Here is a 20,065-nt window from a genome sequence, read left to right as displayed (position 1 = left end):
ACACACAAACCTATCCCCTCTGTCTGACAGAGAACACAAGCATCAGCTTAATGCAGCTACAGGAGCACTGACACTTGAACATTTTTATAGAATCTCTAAAGTGGGAGCAGACATCTCTTCAGGATCTTGGCTGCTCCACCAATCCATACGCTTGAACACCTACTGGATAAATCAGAAATCTGAAGAATTTACACAAGGTACTGCCTTAATCCACATACATTAAAGAACTCTTGGCAGCACTGCCTAGGCACTTAATCTAATACAAATTTCAAAGAGTTAACATGAGCTGTTCCATTCACATATCATTCTTTATAATTTTTATCCTGTATTTTCCAATAATAAATCAAATAAAAGCTATAAAAACTAAACAATATATACTGTTACAGACTAATTTTTTTGCAGCCTAAATTCTACAGCTGTAATCCTTAATCCTTCTGAGAATTTTCCAATAGATGCAACTACTTGAGCTAGTGAATTCTAAGCTGATGGGTTACAGGCATCCTTCTCGAGTCAACAATCAACAGGACTGCAAAACTGTCAACTACAACATGACAGATTTGTTCCAATTGTAAAGCTGAATGCCAAGCCTCAAAGGGACCCCAGTAAAAGCAAAGCACATTGTCTATCTACTTCTGTACTTCCATTCACACCATACATGTTGCTCCATATTAAGATGTACTTTTCTTCAGGCATCCCTAAAGGGAATCAAATTAAAATACGTTTACTGGTTAAAGATTTGACAATGTAAATTTTGGCCAGTTAGAAGTTCCAAGTTCAAACTTTGGACATTTTATCATTTAACAGTTCCAAACTGTTCAGACATTTTATCTTTACAATAAAAAGCTGCATTAGGAAACCTAATCCGTGGCCTAACTTGGGATTCAGAAGTGAAGAGTTCTCCCGAAGGACCTGATTCCTTGAGATGATACTTCATAACAACATATACTTAAAAACTTCACCTTGCACCCTTACCAAGGCAATACACGGCCCTAAAAGCCACTGGTTGATTGACTTATCTGAACAGCAAAAGAGTAATTAGCATTCCTCAAAACAATGAAAATTCCTTACTTATTCTACCTTAAGAAACAAGAAATCAACAGAAAACTCTCCTTGTCTAAGTCCATAAGCTGATTCTATGTCTACAAAATAAATCACAAACTTCAGATATTTTTTCTGATTCATCACTAAGTTAATATACATCTCAGAACATTTGATAAATAATTTTCTAAAGCATTTATAATTCTGGCTTTCCTAACACAGACTGCAAGAGAAAAACCCCACTGTCCTAGATTTTAAACGAAACACCTTGTGATAGGCAGTGAGTTGGTGAAGCACAGTCAGGCTTTGAATGTGAACTGTCCTGTTTGCATCAGCTCTTCAGCTCCCAGCCTCCCTGAACCACACTTTCATTACAGACTGCCCAGGTGATGAGCACCTCACTGCCTAAACTGCCTTGCATCAGGTAGAGCAGCTACCTCAGCAAACTCACTCAGGCCCCTGTACCTCTCATCCTACGGGAACTGTGGAGGTTTTTGCTGTGCTTTGACTTGCAGGAGCACCTCTCAGTGTTGCAGTAAGCTGAGACCATGGTGACGCCTTCCCGCAGCTCAGGCACTGTGCTGCTGCAGTGTGGGCTGTGCCCTCCTTGAGCAGCATCCTAGCTGCTGTCAGAGAGCAAGTGGAGCTTCTTCCCCAGCTGAGCTCGATCTGGCTGCAAGCAGGGATCAGCACAGACAATCAGGTGCACAGCAAGAATGGGGCATAGAAAAAAATGCAAGTAAGACAATGCAGACAAATTCAAAGTGAAGCCATAGTATAAGAATCTAAGAAATTCAAATAGTTTCTTGAAATTGAACAGAAAAGTCTTATATGAACGCTCATCTCTTTTATTAAGAAAAAAATCAATAAAAACCTTGAATAAATCCTGATCATTAGTGAGTTTTGAAGCAACAAGGTTATGTACTGAGCAAGGACTCTGGAGGGCATTTATAAAGCTTCTCAGATGGGAAAAGCATGACTTGTGTCTAACAAAGCTGTGAACCAAGGCATGCCAGCCTTTACACCACCGATATACTCAGAGCAATAGCACATAACTGGCATTTACAGACACTCTGAACCCCTGCACCTGCCTTAGAAAACACAGTGGAATATCAAAATTACAAAATGACAACCTGAAACATTTAACCCTTAGAAGAAGAAATTCAGAATATCTCTGTTGGTCTAAAAGAGCAACAAATGATGCGAATGAGAAGCATCAGTACTGCAGAAGCAGTGTAGGGACTGGCAGGTACTGCTTCTCTTCCCGTGGCAGCTCCGTGCGCTTGGATCTTTCTCAAGCTGGTTACAAGAGTTTTGTCAGACAGTAATCTTCAGACTTCAGACCAATTTGCAAACAATGTCAGTTGCCTGCTGCCTTAGAGTTCTCTATTTCAGTACAATAATTCATGGGTTTGGCATATTATAGAGAGAAAAACTGTCAAGGGACATAAATATTGTATCAAACAAACCATCCCATTCCACCGAGTCTGTCCTCTGACACCCACCAACTGCAGTGTTCTACTTACCATCATTTCTATTTCTGTTCTCGTTTACTTGGATCCCTGTTCACATTTCATCCACCATTTTTAAAATCTGTTTACTAAATTTCAAATGGGCAGGCAACTGTCCAATTTTGGTGATATTTAGGCTCAAAAGAAGGAGAGAGTTAAATAAGAATGAAATTATTTGCATTAATAGGACTGCTGATGCATTGAAGTTATGGAAAGTACTACTACACCACAGTAAATATATCTGGAATGGGAAAGTGCTGCACCACTGGAAAATACATTTTATGGCCTTGGCTTACTTTGGGATTACTAAACCATGGATGCTTTGTACAGTTACTTACACAGTCCCATGACGTAAGAAGCTTTCTATTAAACCTGAGCAGGGAAAGTTTTGGAATAGCCAAGTTAAGTAACACACCCCCAGATAGCAGAACATTCCCTTTGTGGAGGGGAAGCTCAGTGCACCAGGCTGAAAGCTCACTGGAGGCTGCACAGAGTTCAGCCACCTCCTTCAGAAATGATCGTGCCAAATCTTGTCCTCCTGACCAAGTAACTCAGCTCGTTCAGGGGACTTGTCTTGATTTCAGGAGCACTATGAGCCATGTCTTTGTCTTTCAGCAAAAGTGACCAAGAGCATGTGTCCTACAAACACGTTCAGTGAACAGAGGGAGATATGCTGCACAGAAACCTTCTACTTGTAAAGAGAAAGTGACTGATTTTGTGGAAGAAAACTTTTTGTGCTTTTTACATAAATGTCGCACCAGCAGATATCTGAATTAACAGTCACTTTATCACCACCTATTTGATTTTTTAGTACAAACATCCCCCTTCTTCCAGATTAAAACCCCATTAGTCAATTACCTTTTCGCCACATCTCTTAACAGCTAATCAAACAGCTCAGGTTATTTAAACAAGTCCTATGAAACCAATTGCCTGAAAACATTTTTCTAATACTTGAAATAATCTAAATAATTGGTTTTTTCCCCCAATACTTAAAAATAATCTAAATAATTACAACTTTTAAAAAGTTGAAACTACCCAAACTTAATCCTTGACCTTATTAAGAGTTTGAGCACCAAGCTAGCTAAAAAACTGGCTGATTGCTGAATTATCTCATTCAGTGTGACCAAAATTACCACAAACTCTCACAGAAGCTTTCTGAGATGTTCCAATTACCAACCAACAGTCATGAGAAACTGCTCTGCTGCTAAGTTCCCAGTCAGCACCTTCTGAAAGATGGATTTAGAGATGACACAAAGAAAAAGAAGTATCTGAGAACAGAAACATTTAATTATAATTATTCACATTCATAAACACTGCATGCTAGACAGAGTCCCTGTGCAATTTGAAATACACCTTATATTTATTCACACCTCACAGGATATTTGTTTGAAATAGGTCCCCAGCATGAATCTCTGAACGCTTCCTACAGGTTTGCCTACTATTTAATTGAATGACAGACCAAAGAGACATGGTGGACTCAGCTATGAGAAAAGCAGATGACAGACAACAAACAAACTAAAAAAACACAACCCTGAATAATTTCTAGGCTAAGAATTCTTGTGTTACTTTTCTTTTTCAAACATAGATATATATCTGCATATGGAACCATTCACATCTGCTTGAAACAAAAAGAACAATACATAAGTAATTAATATACCAAGTGAAAGGAATGTCTACAAATCCTGGATTTGGACAGCAAGGATGACCCTTCCCAGAGATTACTCTATGAATCCCTGGGCTGCTACCACTGCTTAAACCTGTTACTATTAGTTTTTATCTCCCTCAGCTACTAACCAATGAGGCTATCAGAAATAAACTATTGTGAACTGAAGCCATGCATTTGGAGTTGCAATTGCATGTAAACAAGTCAAGCTTCAGCCGGAACTTCTTGTTCCCATAAAAGTATTCTTGAGAAGAGGTGATGCCAGATAAGGAAAAGATTCAGCAAGAAATATAGAAAAAAAACCCCGAACTTCTATAACAACAAAGAATGGAGGTTGTAGACCTCTTTAACAATTTCCCCCCTCATGTAGGTAGGTGGCTGTGTGAGTTATTTAAGAATAGACCAAAGAAACCAGAAATCAAGGCATGAAAATTAATTTAAAGTCAGCTGGAGAAAGCTCAGCTCTTGCAATAGTATGGCTTAGGGCAAGAAGTGACAAACATTTTGTTCTCAGTTACACATTTCTCTGTAGCAACTCCAGCAGATTAAAGGCACAGCCGCCCAACCCTTTCCATGAAGCTTCAGCTACCCCTGGAAGAAGTTTCAATAAAACAACTTCAGGTGCAGAGAGGCAGTCTTTTCCTTGGCCCGGTGACTTTGTGCGCCAAGATAACAACAATTAACTAGAACCGCGGCTGGCGTTCTAGTTCTAGAATCGCAGCCGGCTGGAGCGCCGCCGGAAGAGGCGCGGTCAGACACCGCTCCGCGCCCGGCCCCAGCGCCGCCGCTCCCTGCTGCCACCTGGCGGCCGCCGCGGGCAGCGCGCCGGGAGCCGCACGGCCCCTCACGGCCCCTCACGGCCCCTCACGGCCCCTCACGGCCCCTCACGGCCCCTCACGGCCCCTCACGGCCCCTCACGGCCCCTCACGGCCCCTCACGGCCCCTCACGGCCCCTCACGGCCCCGGCTCCCTCCTCCCGCCTCTGGCCGCCGAGACGCGCACAGTTTTCACGGTGCCTTTGTTTCTGTGCGATAACAAAAGCGCACCGGCCCCCCGGATGAGAGAACTGCCCGGTGCCACCTTTGCTCCCCGGGGCAGCACTGCTGCCTCCGAGCCCGGCCAGGCGCTCGCAGCAGCCGGCGCTGCCTTCCCCGGCCTCACCTGCCTTCCCCCACCGTGCCATGGCACAGGTCAACAGCAACTAAGGAAGATCTCCCTTATTTCTGTTTTGTCTGCAAGAAAGAACTACAGTGTGGATGTTTTGAGAGGAGGTTCTGACACATGAAGAGCCTGTTTTGTCATGTATATCAGTTTCAGACACGATTTCCCCCTTCCTCAAATGAAAGGGAAAGGTTGCACCTGTGTATCGTCTCTACAGCTCTTTTATCAATCAAGGAGGGTTTTTGCTGCCAACGAAAAAAATGCTCTCTGATAAAAAAAGGCAAAGCAATCTTTTTCTAACACATTACGTTAGAAATCCCTAAAAAATCCCAAATCAAACCAGCGATGTCCCACAAGCAGCAGCCAGCATTCAGGAGAATGAACACAACAGGTGGCAGTGACCAAAGAGACGATTTAATACAATATAAGTGTCCAGTAAAAACAAACCCCAAACCACAGTTGTTTTGGTTTTTTTCACATAAAGAAATATCAGGAAATAAATTAACTACTAGTTTGAAATTTAACCAAGCATTGGACAGAAAATCCAACACTTTCTCTTCATGTAACTAGCCAGCTTGGCCATCTCAAAAATCTCATATTACTGCTAGTTAACCAACCATGTAATTCTAATTTGTTATCACAGAGCAGGTACTGAACATGCTTATTTAGTCCATCCACATGACAGGGTAATTTGTAGTTATATAATTTCATGGTAATTATAATTGGAATTACTGTGTACAAACTGGGCATTTCCAATGTAATTATCAAAAACTAGAGGCTCAGTATTGACATGATTAGTGGAACCCTCGCAAAACAAGTATTATGTAAGAGTGACTTGGAGGTTGTTTTTCACTCCTCTTTTAGCTTTGTAATCAACAAGGAACAACACTGCAGAAACACAGACACTGAAGCCTATTATTTTGTCATGTGGGTGGCACTTACCTCCCATGAGCTGATTAAAGTTGCTGATTCTACTCACATTTCTGATCAATGATGACACAACTGTCCAAATGTTACCCCTCCACTGTAAAATTTTAGTGGATAAAAAAAAATTCTTTTCATGTCAGACTTTAATTGCTGGATTTGGAAACAGACACCAGTGCTAACACCCTTCTTTCTGCTGTATTCATTACCACACAGTGCTTGGTTTCTACCTGTCACAGACACAAGAGCATGGAGGTAGCTGTGGAAAAAAGCAGCTTCAATATCTGAGACACAGACGTGTCACTGCTGTATCTGCCTCATTTTTGTACAAGTGGTCCAGGAATTAAAGGGCCTATCAGGCTACATAAATTCTGTAAACTGTTTCTCCCCAGTTATCTTCAGTTTGCAGCTTATGGTCTCATTTGAGAGAGTTAATTCAGGGGAACATCTCCCAGGGTTAGAGTATTTGAAGCCCAAGAGATGGTGCTGTCTTTGTGTGCTGAGATAGTTAAACTTTTATATGAACATCTAGAAATGAAGCACTGGGCATACACAAATATGCAGAATATCAACTCAAGTGTGCCAATAATATGATCAATACAAATAAAAGCTAAAAATTGGAAAATTCACAATCATCTCAGGGTTGAAAATTCATGGCAAACAAAAAAAAAGTATTCTCAAAGTTTGCCTATTATGGACAAAGACATGTGAACTTTGAGTCTCACCAGCAAGGATGGAAAAATAGCTGCCATAAATTAACTTGAATGCAGCATTAAACTAGAATTAGTTCACTACAGCTCATCTCATACAGATATTCTACCACACTCACCATGACACACTGCAAATGTATACCAATAGTTGCAGCAGTGAGCCAAAATGAGTGTACTCAGTCAAAATTCTGGAAAACTGACAGCCAGGGAAGACTGAAGGTGTGGTGAGGAAACAGCAGCTCCACAAGGCTATTTAAGTGAATATCCCTCATTCATGAACTTTTTATTGTGCTAGTAATGTGGCCTATGTTATTACAAGTAGTTTTTAATCAAAAATTAAGAAGGGAAAGATGATCTGTCAGTGAAAACTTTGAAGAAATAGCTAAACGCTCAATTTGTTCTATACTGTAAAAAAAAAAGAAAGTCACACACTGTTGTAACTGAAAACAAAAGCCAGCTGGCTGGGGAGAAAATGCTATAGGAAGGGCACAACCACAAAATGAAAAACAAGGTCTTTGTATGCACCTAACTCCCAACCAAAAGATGGAGAAGAGAGAGCAGAACGCTGTGCTGGAGGCTGTTCTGCCCTTCTTCAATAGAACTGGATGTTAGTTACAGCTGTTTTCAGAAGTGATGGTTGAAACTAGCCTGCAGCAAACCTTTTTCCTATTTGCTTTATTTCTCTCAGACTTTTCCTGTCTGTGTGGTTTCCTTCTCTTTGCTCCCACTCTACCTGCAATGTTCCACTTCCTGGCTCCAGAAGTAGCTGCTAGTGTTTTGGCAATGCAGCTTCTGGTGTGAAGCACGTAAGGAGCCCTGTAGGCAACACTCACACGAAGTTACCACACCAAGGAACACAAGAGGCAGGGTGAGCGAGAAGGCAGCATGATGCTTTCCAGCACTGGACAGATCCCTAAGAAACCAGTTTATCAGGCCACCAGATTACACTGCAGCTCAGAACAGAACGTAAAAACATTTTTCAGCATTAAAACTTGAAACCGATCCAATGTGGAACTCCTGCTCTAGAAGGTGGCAAGCCCAAGCAAATGTGTAAGTTTTACCTCAAGGTTTTCCCTTGCTGTGGGGTGTTCTGGGGACTAGGTCAGGGGAAGGACCCCAGCAGCCATCAAGTGAGAAACTGAAACCCTTTCAGACCAGGAGCTATGCTGATATCCTTATTGGCAGCAGTGACTTTCTCGAGGAATAAGGTACAGGCAAGTAACCCATAGAGGCTGCTGCCACTTACCACGGGGCCGGGCTGCTATTTTAAACAGTGAACAACCTTGTGTTTTGGGTCTGATGCTCCCTTGCTCTTAATGACCCCATTCTCTAGATCCAAACAGCAACACACCCCTTACAATTCCATCTTTGTTATGATTGCAAGCCAAATCATATTGCTTTTACATCACCTCGAAGAGAAGGCATTAAAGACCTCCAGGGACATGAAAGAGCAGCATCTGTTCCTGGGCAGACCCGCAGGCAGGAGCTGACGGCAGCTGCCCGGCAGGCACCGCCAGCCCCGCCACGCCGCGGCCCCACGGCCCGCAGGGCACCAGGACCCAGCGGGGTGCGCCAGCCCGGCTGCTGCACCCACCCGCACCCGGAGCGTGCTCTGAGGCCGCTGCTGCACCCACCCGCACCCGGAGTGTGCTCTGAGGCCGCTGCTGCGGCACGCAGGCGACAATTCCCCGGAGCTAAGGGGAGCAGCGCTATAAATAGAGAATTCCCGGAGCCTCCACACGAACAGCGCCACTCCGCTGCTTTAACTCTTTAATCGACGCCGCGCACCCACAGCGGCCGGGACGCAGCGCCGGCAGGGGCAGCGCCTGCGCTGCTCTCAGCCGCAGCCCCGCAGGGCTCAGCAGAGGGGCCCGCGGGCTGTGAGGCAGCACCAGCTGCCATCCTGTTTCCATACTCACTGCGGAGCTCTGGCACCCTCCAGTGAGCCACAGCCCAGCTCCCGTGCAGTCCAGCACTGGCCCTGTCACAGCAGAGCCCGGCCGCACGGCCAGGCTCGGCCAAAGCACTGCACACCCAGCACGGCGGCTCACATGGGAACCACGGACACTGCACAGCCCAGGCCCAGTCCGCTCAGGGACATGGCCAGCCTTCCAAGGGGAAGCTGCATGCACAGGAACTGAGCATCACTTCCCGAGAGCTTGGCAAAATACAGTGACATCCCCACTGACTGAATGGCACGCAGGAGAGGCTTAAATCCTTAAAGAGGAACAAAGACACTGCACTTGTAGCTCACTCGAGAGGCTGGAAAGCTATCAGAACAATAATTAATTTTCATTACCTACTTAAATTCTATCCCTGCCAAACCACTTGCTCAATCTCTAGCTAAGGCAAAAGTAAAGCATTATTTCACACCTGAGAAAAAGACAGACCGCAAACCATGAGGTTCAAGAAGTTTGACTGTACCTACAAAGCTGATTAAGGAACTCTGCCACAGTGAATCTCGGATCTCTTGACACCCAGCCCAACCACTCCCTCTTCTAGACCCTACTAACAAGGGACCTGTCACTCGCTGTTTTAACTCTCAACCTTGGCACTACAGAAGGATCTGGCTCCTTTGAGAGGAGCCCGAACACAAATCCATAAATGATGCTGCTCATACTGCCATAGAAATGTGAGAATTTCAGATGGTATTCTCCAGCAAGGAGATGAATGATTACCTCAGAACCCTTTCATAGGAAAACATGCTCTTTTCCTGGAGCATTCTATTTTTTCTCAAAATACTCATGCATGATAAATATTCTCAGGCATCACTTTACTTAATTTTCTTTCAGGACAGAGCTTGTTAGAACCATTTCAGACTTGGCATCAAATCTATAATTCTTCACAGAAACAAGCCTGTCTACCTCAGTATTTATCCACTGAAGATTTTGTTCTCTCGTTTATCATCCCCCACAATAACTTACAGCTATATTTCCTGCAGACAACTCTTGCACAACAAGTGTAGAGAGCCACCCGCTCAGATCCTGTACCTCTCCCTTTCCTGTTTACACTGCTCCTTCTCAGAGAAAATGTCTGCCTATGCTGCCACAATAGGATGTTTGGTAACAAGACCTTGCCCTTAGCACTGGCAGAGAGCTGGAAGGTTCCCCAAATGCCTGAACCAGGCATATATTGCCCCAAAAGAACAGAATTTTGCGTTGCTGTACAAATGTGATACTTTTGTGGTGTTACACCAGCATCCTTCTTTTTCACCCACTGTGTTATCAGAATGCCACCGCAGGAAAGAAAGTACAATGAAAAATCAGTGAAAACTGCTGTTAGGGAAGTGAGGGATGGTCAAACTCAGAGACACGGGCGAGATGCTTGCCTTCACATGGAATTGATAACCCACACTTCAGCGATGCACAGAGCAGCACAGATACAAGGATTAAAGGTGGAAACAAGACAAACATCCAGTCTATTAACTGGGAGATCCACAAGGACTGAACAGGAATGTTTCCGAGAGGCCTGAGAGCATTTGCTACAGTTCTGGACTGGTCTCTTACAGCCAGTTCCTTTCAGCGGCGAGTACACACATGCATATATTACTTTACCTTTTCCCTCTCTTTTTTTGTTCTTTGGTTCAGGTTCCAGCCTAGTGGAAATGCATTGTACAATCCCCTGCTGTGCTACAAGTCTCCTTTTCAGTTCAATTAACGAGCCATAAATAACACGATGAAGGTGTCAACAAAGAGCGTAATTTATCATAACTTGTCAGAGCAGCAATTCTTAGGAGGAGAATGCTCATTCACAGTCTGGTGTAACACACAAAGATTTATTCCTTGCCTGGTACCTCCCTCTACTCCCTTGGCATGCCAAAATTTATCTTGTGCTGCAACACTCACAGGTGTACCACTTTGACAAATATGCTGTGAAGTCAGGTATTCATCACAGGCAAGTCTTTGTTGGGAAGGAGGCCGGCAAGAAATAAATTTGTTTTAGAAAGAAGGTGCTTGTGATTCAATGTGCTCAGGGGTATGGGGAGAGGCAGACAGGCTCATTATTTTTAACCTCCCTGTGTCTGCAAGAGAAGAAAACGAGGTAATGTAGTTGATGTGACATTATAGTTCCTGACTTCATTACTTGCTGCCTGGTTAAACAAGCACCTAGGCAATTACTGCTACTGCAGTCTTGCTTAGCTTCGCTTTTGCCTCACACTTGCCTCCAATATGAAGGGCAATTGATGGCTGCCAGTACATGTTATGGAGGGGAATTTTGCTCACGGCCAAGTCCTTTACATGAATTAAAATTCATCAGCCCAAAGACGGTTCTTACAGGACCCAACTGGATATGAAGCTACTAAAGTAATTTTGGACACCCAAGGCAGCACTGTAAGACAGCAGATTGAGGCAGAGGAGAGTCTCTCAAAGAAGACTGAGACCTGGCTTTATCCCTATGCAAGGGTAAAATGTTAAATCAGTCTCACTGCTCCAGATTTACACCACTTCAAAACCCAACTGCAGTTTTGTGTCTTCCTCACGAACATGAAGTACAACATTTACTGAATGTGGCCCGAAACGGAAATTCACAGATCCCAACTGGAATTTTCAGCATGCAAGAATGAAGGCAAATTCAGCTGCACCTGAATTGGATTTCTGCAAGAAGGCACGCTGCCTGTAACAGTCTGAACCAGGCATGAAGATTTATCATTGCCAACAAGTAGAGTTTGACATTCTGAATGCAAACTGGCACAATTCTACCAGCACTGAGACTAAAGGTAACTTGAAAGTAATTCCTTGTTAGAGTGCTAATACAAAAACCCCTCCAAACAGTCATACTGGAGTGATACATGCCTAGGAGTCTTTTAAGTGTGATACAGAAAGAGAAGCAGAAAGCTCAACAGTAGAACTTTAAAAAATTCCCCAAAACTACCTAGATATGATAGAAATATTTGCTGGGAAAAAAAAAATCAAGACCAAAGCATTTTACTTCTTGATCTTTGGACTGACTAAATAATGTTCTGACAATAAATGTCATCCCCCCAACCTGTTATCCTACAGGTTTGCTCCTTCACCTCTCTGAAGAACATGCAGCTTGCAAGCAGAGGGCCTTCCTCAGCACAAGTGTCCATTTCTTTTAGAGCATTGAAACCCATATAATTTATTACAGTTCTGTTAATTTTTTCCTTTTGAGATTGACCTAGTGCTACCTTTTTTTTTATTAAAAAAAGGAAAGTGAGCTTTGTAGTGGCTGCAAAAGCCAAGCACATGGAAAGGCACAGGCAGCCTAGAATTGTACACTTGCAAGAAACTTTCATCTGCCTTTTCCTTTATTTTTTTCTTAAGAGAAAGAAAGAAGTTTTGAAATTTGGAGCTGACAATCTCTTGGTTCAAGAAATACCTAATTAGCATAACAGCAGCAACATGCTAAACAAATTAACTGCTGTGGGGTCACAGTGGCCTCCCACTGACACAGATCCAGGCAAGCATTTATTTCGCTTTGTTCTAAAGGTTGCCCTGGTTTGTTTGACTCTCCACTCCCTCACATAATTTACTACAGTCTCCTACAAGACAGAGTCGTTCCACATTAAAAATACTTCTAAAAGCAATTAAATCTAAGAAGTTGGATGCAGCTCCTAGTTCTTACCTAACACAATTTAAAAATCACTTGGCAGACAATTTCTGGAGAAAAAACTGCTTTCCAGTGACAGAGCAAGGGCATCAGCTCCTTATACACCTCTGATAATTCAGTGTTAGGCCATTTTCATCACAGTACAAGCACCTCAGTGTCATTTTGTACAGGGCAAATATGCTCCATGTTAACATATGAGAACATGTAGGATACTAAGCAAGGATTTCTAAAGAGAGCCAAAAAAAATCCTCCAAAAAATGCCTCACTGCAAACTGCTTGAAGACACAATCTGAAAAAATATTTGGATTTGCAGGATACATATCAGGTTTATGTAAATATACACAGGGATGAACATGTGAAGGATATGTACCAATACCTTTAACTGGAAAAAAAAAAAGCCCCACCGTTCTAAGAAAATCTTGATCAGAGCATGTTGTCTCTCAGCCCCCTGTCAGAATTAATTAAGGGAAGCACATGCACAACACATGCAGGGCTTAGGTCCCAGCATGCCTGATACAGCTCCAGAGGTGGGTGGCAGATCAAGCTTTAGGCCACTTCTCTCTCCTCCCTGACTCTGGTGCTGACTGGAGTCCAAAGTGATTCTTGCCAGAAGTTACAGTTGTGGCTGGCACAAAAACAAGAACTGTATTTCATTTAAGGGTTGGAAAATACTTTCCATTCTGTATTGGAAGAAAGATGAAAGCCTTGAGAACGTTGCAGAAGTGCTTTCGTAGAACAGTTGACAGTCTGGTAGCCTAAGCAGATACCTGAGACAAAGGTGTCAAAACAAGCAGAACTGGGCCCTGAACTTCACCAGCCCACATCCTCAACTGCCCATAGCTAGAGAGTCAATTACCACCTATATTTAACCCAGTGAAGGATTAATCATTATTTCAAGTGGTTTATTCCCCAAATCAGACTGACTGGGAGCAGCTCTTGTGCTGATTTAAGCATGCCTGTTCCCCCCACACCCCAGAAATTTCACTGGCCATGCTCTCAGCTGACAGCATCCTTCCTGCCTTTCTGGTTGCACAGCACTGACTAGTCCTTGTGGAAATACTCAAACTCCCATTTCAGTTAAAACAAGATCTGAATAACTTGGGCTCCAAACTGAATCATTTTTAGAGTCAGCTTTCTTGCACTTTTCTTTTTTTCCAAGTATACCAAGAAAGCTAAAATGTATTAAGAATAGTATTTATCAATAGATTTATCAATATAAATTTATCTTTTTATCAGAGCACAGGTTATGATGTGAAGCCAGTATCTAGCAATTAAGTCTTGTCTATTACCTTATATCAACATTCTAGGTACACTGACCCATGAAAAATAAAATCACAGTTGCAAGAAAAAATAATGTACATTTACAAAGTTATTTGCTTATATATATATGTACTTGACAGGCCATTTTGTAAAAGCTGAAACAAGCTCCTGTACACACCATGATTGCTTTGAGCTCTGTGTGTCTGAACTCATCTTCTGACTTCAGCACAGCAGGAGCAAATACATTTACTTGTAAAACAAAGACAGACCTGTTTGGAGGTGGACACAATAATCAATCCACTTGCCACAGAAGCAGTAAGTGTTCATTTACCATTATATGACCTGCAGCAATACATATTATGGCTTTTGCCAGCAGGAGCCTGGGCAGCTGCAGCAACAACATCTCTGTCAGCAATCAGTCACAACCATCCTTGGCAACCTTTTGTTTGCTGCTCAGTAAGGTGACTTTTTAACAGCAGGATGGAACATTTTCTAGAGACCATCATTGAGTTCTAAGTGCTAATGTTGATGCTGCTTCAAGTCAGCATTTACCATTAAACTTCCCTATAGATTTCCTCTCTTGCATTCCCACTCCTAGTTTAACTTGGTGCAGTGTGAGGAAGGCAGCCCTTCCCCCAAGCAGGAAGGAAACTCTCTCTGCTGTCAGGGCCCGTGTTCTGTATGGCTGTCATATCCAGAAAGGGCTCCAGAGAACACTAAATTCATTTGGAGTGCTGTAAGGGAGCTTACTAAATAGAGTAAGGAAGTTACTAAATTGAGACTGAGATTATTTATATGCAGGAGATCACAATTTTTTCCTTACAGTACTTGAGGCCTGATTCCCAATCCATGATGCCAGCAGACCTGGCAGATACTCCCACAAAGTTTTAATAACTGTTTAACAACTTAATTCCTATTTACTAATATAACTACTATATTGGAATATGTAATTTTCTTCGTTTTTTAATACTATTAACCCCATCCAAGGCTGATGACAGACAGAATCCCTTATCATGTCATCAAGAGGCAAGCATCTGTGGTCAGTAACCAATACACAAGCTGGAGCAAGGCCTATCAGCTGCTGCCCTAATTACTTCTTGAATGTAGGCACTGTCAGCTGCAAGTTTCTAATGCAGCATTTTTTTTTCCCAAATACATCACCCACCTTCAGGGGAAAAAAAAAAAAACCAAAGTATACTTCTGCATAATTATAAACTGCCAGTAATGAAGCAAAATACTCTGTGCCCTACCATTACTATAGGTTTTACCTGGGCTTCCTCCAATCACCAGGAAGGCGAAAAAAAGCAAGACAGGCAAAACACGCTGATTTGGGCTGTGCTGAATCACAACGTGCACTTTTGCAGGCTAATTACAGCAACACAGGTGAGACTGGGTCCATTCCCATATTCACAAACATCATTTACAAATTACAGCGTCTCTAGAAAGCCATGCCGTAATTCCAACAAGCCACTTGCTAATCATAACTCCTCATTTACTAAAATTTGAAAAAAAAAAAAATCTAACACAAGAAGGCCTGCAATCTACAGACTTTTGCTATAAATAAACTGCTCAGGCACATGAATACTGCTCTAGAGGCTCTAAAAACACTAAAAATTGCAAAACTAATTCATCTGAAGCCTCAGATAAAGCCTTGGCATTTTTAATTTCTTAACTGCATTTACATTTTTAATGACTAAGATTTCAATAGATTTTCTTATACTGTTTATATAAACAATTTATATAATTTTCAATTAAGAAATTAAATTAATGAGGAGTGGTTTCAATTATTTTATTGTCTCATATAACATCTATTAAACACGCTTTTCCCAAATAATAACTTAGTCTTATCTCACAATCATGCTGAGGAGTGATTTTAATTTTAGTTTGCTTTTAAGAGTGTTTAAATGAATGCTTCAGCTCAAGGTTGGTTTTTGGGTTTGGGTTTTTTCCCTTCTTTCTCTTCACTGATAATAATCAAAGACCCACCTCAGCTATTTTATTTACAAATCCACCACCTTCATGAAGCAAAGAATCAGGTCATGGTCTCTTGCTTTCTTCCAGCTACCTCATCAATCTATGGTTAATTGGAGCACCCAAGTTTTCTCTTCTCCCACCCCCAGTGGTGCCTTGTCAAGATCTGGGGGAGTACCTGGTCCCTGGCACTATTTGCCTGTCTGAGCTCATTCCAATCTGATGCAGGGAGAGCTCTGCTGGCAGGGAACAATGCTTATGGCCACAGAGGAGTGCTCTCCACATTTCTTGCCTGTCATTATCTAGAAAAGACAATTACTTAGAAATGGAAACTATGGAGACTCATATTCATTTACTAATGTGGCATTTACAAATGTTACACAATAAAAGCTTACAAGTGATAGGCAAGCATGTGTAAAAGTGTAGTATTAAAGTCCTTATGATCTCTCTCTCCTCTGTGGTTTACAGTTACAAAGTCCATCTTAATTCTCCTCAAGGTCAAAATTCTTAAAGCTAATCTACATCATGTATTTTTCAGTTTTTCTGAGTTACGAATGTTGATGCCGATATTAAGACTGAATGCTAAATTCCTTTAGCAAGTAATCATCTGTGAAAAGTTTCCCTACTCAAACAACATATTGAAAGTGATTTCCTAAGGATAATTTTTTTCCCTACACTGTCAATGCAGGAAAAAAGAGATATTTTTCCTAAATTATACCAAAGGTACAAAGCAGGAGCAAAAAAAGGGAGACGAGACCCATATCTAAAAGTCTTGAGAAACAACACACAGGTATGCTATCCTAGGGCCTCCTGGCTTAGCACTGGATAGATCCATCCAAGTGATCAAGCCTAGCATTATCAGTAGGAAACAGTAAATATACACCAAACCCAGACATACAGTCCCTTGCACATGAATTATGTACCAGTCCTACACTGGTTCCAATTAGACAACTGAAACTATGGAAAGGGTGGAAGGGTCAAATTCAAACATGAACTTTTTAGGAGGATAACAACTGTCTGGGGAAGAAAGAAACGTTGGCATGCTAGGAAGACATGTTTTTACTAGCTGGACTAAGTCTTCTGTCAGTGTTTCTGTTTAGGAAACAGTCACTTAGTAGTAGCAACATTTCACAATAATTTAACTGTGCCAATAGTCTAAAGGTGGGATGGGTCACAAGCAGCATGAATAAAGAGGAGAATTTAAATGATCACAAATTGCAAAGTGATATGAAATTAATTCAGAAGGATGAAGGCAAAATGCTCAGCTTAGGAGGTGTAAGCAGCTGCAGAGGGACTCTGGGGAGGATCTGCTTCTAAAAGCATCTGAGAGAAAGGTGCTGCTTGGCTGGAAAGATCTCAGAGGAGTAGGAAATATGGACATCAGGAAAACATCGAAAAAACTCTTGGATTCATGGTCTAGATACCACAAGACCAGATAAATATTACATGAGCCTCTGAATAACTGAGCTTGCCAAAGGGTCATCACCTTTTCCTCCTTGACACCTGAAGACAGCACTGTAAGTACTGAGCTTGAGCTTCAACAGAGCAGATTTTCATCAGCTGTCAGAAATACCTGGCATGGATCACCTGAACAACTAGAGACTGTCCAACTCTGGAGTTCGGGTGGGCACACATCTGCTAGTCAGACCTGGAATGATTTCCACGTGAAGTTGACATGTTCAGGCCCAGGAATGGCTATGGTGACCTCTCAAGGTACCTCCAGAGTGTACTCACTATTACCTTATGTGTTTGCCATGGAAAACAACACTAGAGAAAGCAATAGCCTACCAATGATCCTAAAATCACTGCATCTAGATACATGGCTTATTAGAATAGAAATGGCTTTGATAATTATCTCAAGGATCTAAACAGAAGGTGTTCTGTAGACCACTGATATTAAAACTAAACAAAGCAAGCAGATGCTCTGTATCTTGCAAAGAAATTAGTAATTAACAGCATGGCCTTCCAGCCCTGTGCAGGACCAATTATTCAATTACCCATGGCCAACTGTGAGCTAACAAACAGGATATGGATTTCCTGCTTTAGTACACACAGTACCACCAACTCCATTTGCTGGAACACTCCTTCCTTCATTCTTCCTCATGCCATTGTACAGTTGTAGCTCTGTGCATCTCTACTCCTGTGCAATCCATCATAAAAGCTATAATAAACACTAAAATCATTGTTAATAGTAACAGGAATATGAATAGTTTCCATACACCTACAAATAAATAGAAAGCAGATAGGACACAGACATCTCTATCTCAATGATGTGCAACTTACTTTTTCAGCTGAAAAGAATCTCCATTGGTGGTGTAAATAAACAAATCAGAACCCAGCTAATTTTTATGAGAAGATGGGTTGAAAATGTTGTACCAAGGCTCTCCTACACGCTTTCTTCCAGCAGCTTAATGATGTCATGCACATGAGGATAACTTCCTTTGATATGTGGGGGCTGCCACATTTGTAGCTGAATTCCAAGCTGGTGGCATCAGCAGCTTTTGAGTGGCTGTGATGGATCCCATAGTGACGAGAAAGAAAAAAATCTTAAAATAGAAGTGGATCACTGTTGAAGGTACTATAAAAGCTAAACACAATATTTTTGAAGTGCTTCTTAAGCCAAGGACAAGAGCTGACAACATTTTCAAATGCACCCGTATCATTTTTGCAAGTACTTTAAGAGCTTGAGTCCCACAGAAAATCAATGGGACATGGTGCTGTTTGCACAGCCTCATTCAATTCAAGTTAAATCAAATTAACTAAAGTGAAAATTACTATGTATTAAAGATCATTGAACTCTTTGAAAGACTCCTCATTCAGAAGCAAAGTGGCTTTCATTAGTTCTCATTTTAATTCGTTTTGCAAGTGTTCATTTTGGCAAAACATCAACCTTCAGACTATTTGTCCTAAAAGCACAAAGACTCAGATTAGAACCAAAAGAATAAGAATAGAGGTTCACAAAGCTCTTAGCAAAAGCAAACAAATATTGCAAACAGTGTTTTTTTCAAAGACAACATGGCAATTACTAGCTAGATTATTTTCCTGGGCTGATACCGCACACCCAAAACTCAAAACAAAACAAAAAAACAAACAAAAAAACCCCAAAAACAAAACAAACAAAAAAAAATCCTCCACCCCACTGAGAAACAAACAATAAAGCCCCAAAAATCAATTGAACAAACAAATCCTTCACACCTGCTGTACATTTGGAATCGAAGCAAAACCGACACACACAATTCTCCTTACATCCTGAATACAATTTTTTTCAAATGCAATTACACTTTTTACTGCCAAGTTGGACCTTGAAGTCCTGAATGTCTGACAATATTTTTCTTCTGAGTATAATCCAAAAGAAGGGAAGGAAGGGATGCTAGGCTGGGGGATGGCCTGAGTGATGCCTGAAGTAACAAGTGAAGTGACAGTAAGATGTCTCTAAATAATAAGTGAAATTGTCCCATAGGTATTTGCATTGCAGGGGTGTCTTAGTCTTGTCAGGATGGCAACCTCAGTTCTCTGGGCAACAAAAATGAGTAGGAAACAACCAACACCTCAGTCCCAAGGAGCCAAAAGCCTCCCAGGAGGCGGCAAGAAGAACACAAAAAAGCACAAGTCTTTACCTTCTGGTGCAGAATCAGACTCCTTTCCTGCACATCAGTGATATGAGTGATCCTGCTCTTCGCAGTGAACTACAGGAAGCTCACAACTTGATTTTGAGACAATTTTCTTGGCATTCCTCTTCCAAGAGGACCAGCATTAAATACAAAATTACATCTTCAAACATCCAAAGGAAAACATTTTATTTCTAACTTGCTTAGAAAACAACAGTCAGGTGGGACCAGCTGAATGACTATGCAGTGATTTGAAGGGCAGCACGAGGTAATTCTATATCCTGAGTCACATATGATCTTTATTTCACCATGCAAAATGAAAATACACAGCAGAAAATGTGGGCCACCAACTGTGGGTCAAAATGGTAAGAGCACTTTAAATATTGACACTTCTAAAGCCAAGGTAAATTAAACAGCAGGTATTATTGCATGAAAATTAGAAGAGAAATGTTTCCCTATGTGTCTCCAATTGCACAGAAAGAACCAAAGAACTTCCTTTTGTGCCCTGAAACTGTATGTCTCAGTAGTGGTGCAATGCAAATTCTCAACCCAGTAGTCAGTGTAGTAAAATCACCAGGTCTCAGGACTCTTATGCCAACAGGCACTGCAGCAGAGAAGTATCCCATTTCTAATGGGGTGCCATCACAC

At 41.8% G+C, this 20,065-nt stretch overlaps 1 protein-coding gene across 5 annotated transcripts in view; it reads right to left on the bottom strand.

Moving 5' to 3' along the window:
* The window catches only part of RORA (RAR related orphan receptor A), a 354,582-nt gene that overhangs the window by 203,556 nt on the left and 130,961 nt on the right, over positions 1-20,065 (bottom strand). Inside the window, exon 1 of one of the 5 annotated variants that reach the window (XM_072934121.1) lies at positions 8,417-8,750. The exons of the other annotated variants lie outside the window; for them this stretch is intronic. Coding sequence (XP_072790222.1) covers positions 8,417-8,432 — 16 coding nt within the window. The 5' untranslated portion in view covers positions 8,433-8,750. Of the gene's footprint in view, positions 1-8,416; positions 8,751-20,065 lie in introns of those variants that run through there. 5 annotated transcript variants of the gene reach the window in all.

This window comes from Taeniopygia guttata, chromosome 10 (assembly GCF_048771995.1).
Source record: "Taeniopygia guttata chromosome 10, bTaeGut7.mat, whole genome shotgun sequence".
NCBI lineage: Eukaryota > Metazoa > Chordata > Aves > Passeriformes > Estrildidae > Taeniopygia > Taeniopygia guttata.
Note: the sequence above shows the minus strand (reverse complement) of the source record. Positions and strands in the feature narration are given on the sequence as shown.